General features: G+C 43.0%; 1 protein-coding gene across 1 annotated transcript in view; it reads left to right on the top strand.

Annotated features, from left to right (window-relative positions):
- Positions 1–310: 310 nt before the first annotated feature.
- SH3PXD2B (SH3 and PX domains 2B) overlaps positions 311–6,266 on the top strand; it is a 127,286-nt gene continuing 121,330 nt past the window's right edge. The window contains exons 1-2 of the mRNA XM_083352975.1: positions 311–389; positions 512–644. Coding sequence (XP_083209101.1) covers positions 573–644 — 72 coding nt within the window. The 5' untranslated portion in view covers positions 311–389; positions 512–572. The remainder of the gene's footprint in view (positions 390–511; positions 645–6,266) is intronic.

Genomic DNA, 6,266 nt, shown 5'->3' with positions numbered 1-6,266 from the left:
CTCCTTCTTCCTCTTCGTTGCAACGATCGCTGCCCTCGGAGGGGCGCCCAGAGAGATGGGGGGAAAGCAACCCCGACGGCTTTTCTTGTTGGTTTGCATTTGGCTTGCGTTGCCGTTGGGTTAGCGAAGGCTTCCCTTCTCCTGCGGGGCTCGTGTCCCTTTAAGAGCCCTGGTGGATTGGAGCACATAACCACATTGTCTGAGGAGCACTGGCCGGGGAGGAGTCCCTCCCGCATCTGCAAACTCTGGACAGAGACAGACTGGAGGAGGTAGAGCGAGAGAGGGAGGAGGAGGAGGAGGAGGAGGAAGAGGAAGCAGACGCCGAGGGTGGTGTGGCTGGCTCCTGCCTATCCAAGTTGCCCGCGAGCTGCGCGTAAAAGTTTGTTACTGTACGTTTTCTGTAGGGAGCCGGGATTCCACCGCCCTCCCGAAGAAGGGGGCTCTTTCGCCTCTTCCTCTCTCTCTCTCTCTCTTCCTCTCCCCCTCACCCCGATTTCCCCCTCCCTTTCAGCCCGAGGTTTGCCCCGTTTTCTGCTTTGCTTCTGGGGTTCGCGTGGCAGACGACCAACGCTATGCCCCGGAAGAGTATCGTGGAGGTGAAGGTGCTGGACGTGCAGAAGAGGCGAATCCCCAACAAGCACTATGTGAGTCTGGGGAACTCCGGGGGGGGGGAGTGGGCAGGGTGGAGATTGATTGGCAGAGCCGACCGTTCCTGGTTTTCCAGTGGGAAGCGGACCGCTCGGTTTGGGACGGAGCTCTTCGACCAGGAGTCTCTCCCAAGGGGCAATGGGCAGGCTGGGGGGAGGGAGGCTAAACTGGCACAAAGAGCCTGCCAGATGGCTGTCCTGACTGAGGATGATGGAATTGCAGTCCAGCGCATCGGGAAGGGCACCAGCTTGGAGAAGGCCCTCTCAAGGATCTCCCTCCCCACCCTTTTGCAACTTCTGTGTGGTCCCTTCCTTTCTCTGCTAGATCTACCCAGTGAATGTTGTAATTGGAGCATTTCGCCTGTGCCTGTGCTGCAACTTCCCAAGCAGGAAGTTCTTACTGCTGCCTGATGTTGTTGTTTTTTCCCCCTCTCCCTTTTCTTTTTTCAGTATTGATTTTTACAAAGGCAGGGCTGTACTGACCATCCAGCATTGTAGGTGTGACTGCCACTTCCCTTGGCATTTATTTATTTATTTGTTGTCTTAAAATGTGCTTGAAAGGTTAAACTGCTGGAGAGGATTTGGAGAGCAGCTGCTGTCCTGACAGAGAATCCGCTACATTTGGTCTCTCCCTTTTGAAAAGAAAGTAGTGGCTTTTTTCTGCCAGATTTGTCTTCCCACTCCACGTTTTGGGTTTCCTAGGGAAAGCTGAACGCCTGCCCTGGGATAGGTCAGCTGGGCTGGATGTAGGAGAGGTACCCTTCAGACAAGATGATGAAGATGATGATAGTTGCCTATTCCCATAGAGTCAGGGCAGCCTACAGAAACAAATTGAGAAAAAAGCAGTTTAAAAACATTTTTGGGCTAATCCGCCGTATTAGTGTCCGGTATGCTTTGCAAACATTGTAAGGCAAGAGAACTTTACTGCATAGGTTTGTAGTACTGGATTCTCTCTGGGGACTTGAATCCTCAGAGGCTGATGCCTGCAATTGGTTGGATGCTGCAGTGTATTGGCTCAAGAAAAGCAGAATGCATCTGCAGAATAGCAAATATCCCCCATTCCAGGGTTTATTCTCATCTTGAGTATCTGGTTTATTTCCTGATGAATCCCACAGTTAACCAGCTCCTGCCATCACTTCATTTAGTGCAATAAACATTCCTTATGCATTACAGCTTGGGTGGGAATGCATTGTTTAGCCCCAAAGAGTTGGCTAGTGATTGAACTGTTAAAGAATCTGAAACAATGCTTGGATTAATTTATAGCAAAAGTGGAAAGCCATAGGGGTGAAAAAAACCAAAAAGGTCTGAAGGCTGAAGCCGATTGCTCTTGATCATAAGAAGTTGAGTAGGAGATGTCTAGGATGCAGAGGAGAACAAGGAGTGAATGGTGTTATAGAACGAGACAGTTGTATTAGAATACAGGTTTCTCAAATATTGCTGTCTGTAATTTCTGCTTACTGAATTGAAAGCAAATGACTGCAATGCATATACCTCTAGTGGGGGGTTTTATATTCAAACTTTCTTTTATTTTTGGCAAAAAAAATATCTCTTATCAGACATGAGAGTGCTTTCTTTTTGGGGTGATAAATTGATAATGGCAATACAATTCTGTTCAGATTATTCTGCCTTTTATAGAGCTTGCCTGCTCATCAACAATGGTCAGACATTATGCTTACAAGGTTTACTTTGGTGTTTTTTTTTGGGGGGGGGGAATTGGGATCTATCTATGGAGTAGTAGAATAGTAGAACAATAGAAGCTCCTATCCACTTGGAATTAAGGATAAGGAAATATCTCAGGGCATACAGTCAATTCAGAAATGTGTTTTCAGGATCAAAGTTCATCTAACAGTTCTGTTTCCACAAAGTTTGTTATTCAGTTATCTTTGTTTTTACAATCTAATTCATGATCTTTCTCTGTGTAGCAGAAACAATAAGTTAGAAATTGTTTGAAATCTATTGCAAATTGCCCTGTTCTACCAGCCTATTTATGACTATATTAAGCCTATCTTTGTAATGCTTCAGAGTTTTGTAAATAAAAGGAAAAAAGCTTCTCAAGGATCTTTGAATGTAACTTTTTAAAGAAGGATCCTGATTCCATCTTTTCTCTGAGGAGCTCAAAATGATATGTACTTGATATCACCTGGTCACAGTTTTGTCACAAAAACTCCGTGAAATAGACTCTGGTGATTGATCTCACTCAGCCTGAAAGTAGAGTGGAGAGTCCATTCTGGATCTCTCTTTCCTAATCTGAGATTATAACCAGTACATATCACAACATAGCTGGCAATCTCCCAAAATCCAATACTGGTGTGAGACAATACAGCCAGTGGGAGGGGGAGGGAGATTCGGAGGGAAGGCAGAAAGAAAGGAGAGTGATTAACATTTTGTGTCTGTTTTGATTATTTCCAAGAAGAACTTCCTTACATTCAGCAAAACTTCATTTCCAATTAGGTTTGTGTAAAATGAAGGACCATGATGTGCTTGGTTTGGATACAGATAATATTGTTTTTCATCTGAATGCAGCCTGCTATCATGTTAAACTGACAGAGAGTTTTGGAAAGTCTCATTCTTGCCTGTTATTATACATAATAACAGATATACTTCTGCTTTAAAATGCACCTGAAACATCTTTGGAAAATTCCACACAGAAAAATGCTGATTAGACATGGCCTGGTTTTGTGGAGTGTTATAGTGTGCAAGAAAATAAGCAGTATGAGGAAAGGATCCAGGATGCTCAGTGCTAATATTATTAGTGCAGATCACAGAAAGAGAGGTTTTTTTTTTAGTTCTTTGGAGAAGGCTAGGGAGTTGTCTTCTGATGCTCACAGCGTAATCATTGTGATAGTAAAGCTGCTCATTTCAAATATTTGTAAGGTTTCACTTGCATACCTTGTGACTTAAATGAGACCATCTTATTTCCTATCTAAAACTGAACTCCTCTGTAGCATTACTACTACCGTACTTGGGTGTGATCTCAGTGACTTGGCCTTGTAGGAAGACTCTTCTTTCGAGAGGAAGAGATTTAATTACAGTTTATTTAATTCAATACAATTGAATTGTAGCTCCTGGTTTATTCAGATCATACTCTGCTGTTACATATGAATGGGCAAACTATACCTTACGAGCTTACAGTACTTGCAAAAGTCATGGTTTGCCACTTGGAATGTAACAAATACCCTATGGCTTGCTACACACAGTTGCTAATTGGGTACTTTATTTAACCATAATTAATTTTGTTCCTGTAGAACACACCTGTGGTTCAGTGCCAGTCTTGAACCAATTCTTAGCATTAAGCTCCTTGCCTTTGTGGAACATTTCTTGAGGTTGGTTTATATCTGTCCTCAGGCTGTGGATATTTTCTTACTGAAAATGCAGATACAGAGAGTCCCCAACTGAAAAGAGTTCACTTAGTGACCATTCAAAATTACAATGGCATTGAAGAAAGTGATTTATGACCGTTTTTCATACTTACGACCTCTGTAGCATCCCCCCATAGTCATGTGATCAAAATACAAATGCTTGGCAACTGAATTATATTTATAATGTTTATAGTGTCCTGGGGTCACATGTGATCACCTTTTGCAAAATTCTGACAAGCAAAATCAATGGGGAAGCCAGATTCACTTAACTGTGTTACTTAAGAACTGCAGTGATTCATTTAACAGCTGTGGCAAGAAAGGTTGTAAAATGGGGCACAACTCATTTAACAAATGTCTACCGTAACAATGGAAATTTGGGGTTCTGTTGTGGTCATAAATCGAGGACTACCTGTAGTCCGTAATTCACAAATGTTAAGTGGGCAGACAGTGCTCCAATTGTTTGTCCAGCATTTCCTTTCGCCGCGATCTGAAAACATACTTGTTCGATCAAGCCGGCCTGGCCTGAGGGGGGATAGGTGGGGTTTTTATCATTTTTATTGGGGTTTTTATTATGTATCAATTGTATTTTAATCGGGCATGTATTTAATTATCTTTTAATTTTTTTAAATTCTGTGTTTTATTCTTGCCCTGTACACCGCCCTGAGTCCTTTGGGAGAAGGGCGGTATAGAAATATTAATAAATTAAATTAAATTAAAATTATAAAACAGGTACATGGAAGGAATGGCTATTTTTGGGGAGGAAATGGCAAATGGAAGATAGCTCCATGATAAACAGAACCAATGACTGCAGTGAAATGAAGAGCCAGTGAGTAGACCAGTTCTTCATAATTCCTCTTGAGACAAGGAGACAAACTGAGATTGCCCACAAGTACTCCAGACAATCCCCTTTATGGATTACTGCCTTGTCGTGGCGAAGGGGCTTGCGTAATTCAATGAAGCTATGAGCTATGCCGTGCAGGGCCACCCAAGACGGACAGGTCATAGCAGAGAGTTCTGACAAAACGTGATCCACTGGAGAAGGAAATGGCAACCCACTCCAGTATCTTTGCCATGAAAACCCTATGGACAGTACCAAAAGGCAAAATGATATGACGCTGGAAGATGAGCCCCTCAGGTCGGAAGGCGTCCAATATGCTACTGGGGAAGAGCAGAGGGCTAGTACTAGTAGCGCCAGAAAGAATGAAGCGACTGGGCCAAAGCCGAAAGGACGCTCAGCTGTGGATGTGTCTGGTGGTGAAAGGAAAGTCCGATGCTGTAAAGATTTTTTCTCCATAGGAACCTGGAATGTAAGATCCATGAATCAAGGAAAGCTGGACGTGGTCAAACAAGAGATGACAAGACTGAACATTGACATCTTAGGTATCAGCGAACTAAAATGGACAGGAATGGGTGAATTTAATTCAGATGACCATCAGGTATACTACTGTGGGCAAGAATCCTTCAGAAGAAATGGAGTAGCCTTCATAGTCAATAAAAGAGTAGGAAAAGCAATACTGGGATACAATCCTCAAAATGACAGAATGATCTCAGTTCGAATCCAAGGCAAACCATTCAATATCACAGTAGTCCACGTCTATGCCCCAACCACCAGTGCTGAAGAGGATGAAATTGACCAGTTCTATGAAGCACTACAGCACCTTATAGAACTAACACCAAAAAATGATGTTCTTATCATCATGGGGGATTGGAATGCTAAAGTAGGAAGCCAAAAGATAACTGGAATAACAGGCAAGTTTGGCCTTGGAGTGCAAAATGAAGCAGGGCACAGGCTGATAGAATTCTGTCAAGAGAATACGATGGTCATAGCAAACACTCTTTTCCAACAACCCAAGAGACGGCTCTACACATGAACATCACCAGATGGTCAACACAGAAATCAGATTGACTATATGCTCTGCAGCCAAAGATGGAGAAGCTCTATACAGTCAGTAAAAACAAGACCAGGAGCTGACTGTGGCTCAGACCATGAGCTTCTCCTTGCAAAGTTTAGGCTTAAACTGAAGAAAGTAGGGAAAAGCACTAGGCCAGTCAGGTATGAATTAAATCATATCCCTGTTGAATATACAGTAGAGGTGACAAATAGATTTAAGGAATTAGATCTGATAGACAGAGTGCCTGAAGAACTATGGACAGAGGTTCGTGACATTGTACAAGAGGTAGCAACCAAAACCATCCCAAAGAAAAAGAAATGCAAGAAAGCAAAATGGCTGTCTGAGGAAGCTTTGCAAATAGCTGAGGA

This window comes from Vipera ursinii (assembly GCF_947247035.1).
Source record: "Vipera ursinii genome assembly, chromosome: 2".
NCBI classification, from domain to species: domain Eukaryota; kingdom Metazoa; phylum Chordata; class Lepidosauria; order Squamata; family Viperidae; genus Vipera; species Vipera ursinii.
The sequence above is the reverse complement of the archived record's forward strand: the minus strand, read 5'-3'. Positions and strand labels throughout refer to the sequence as shown.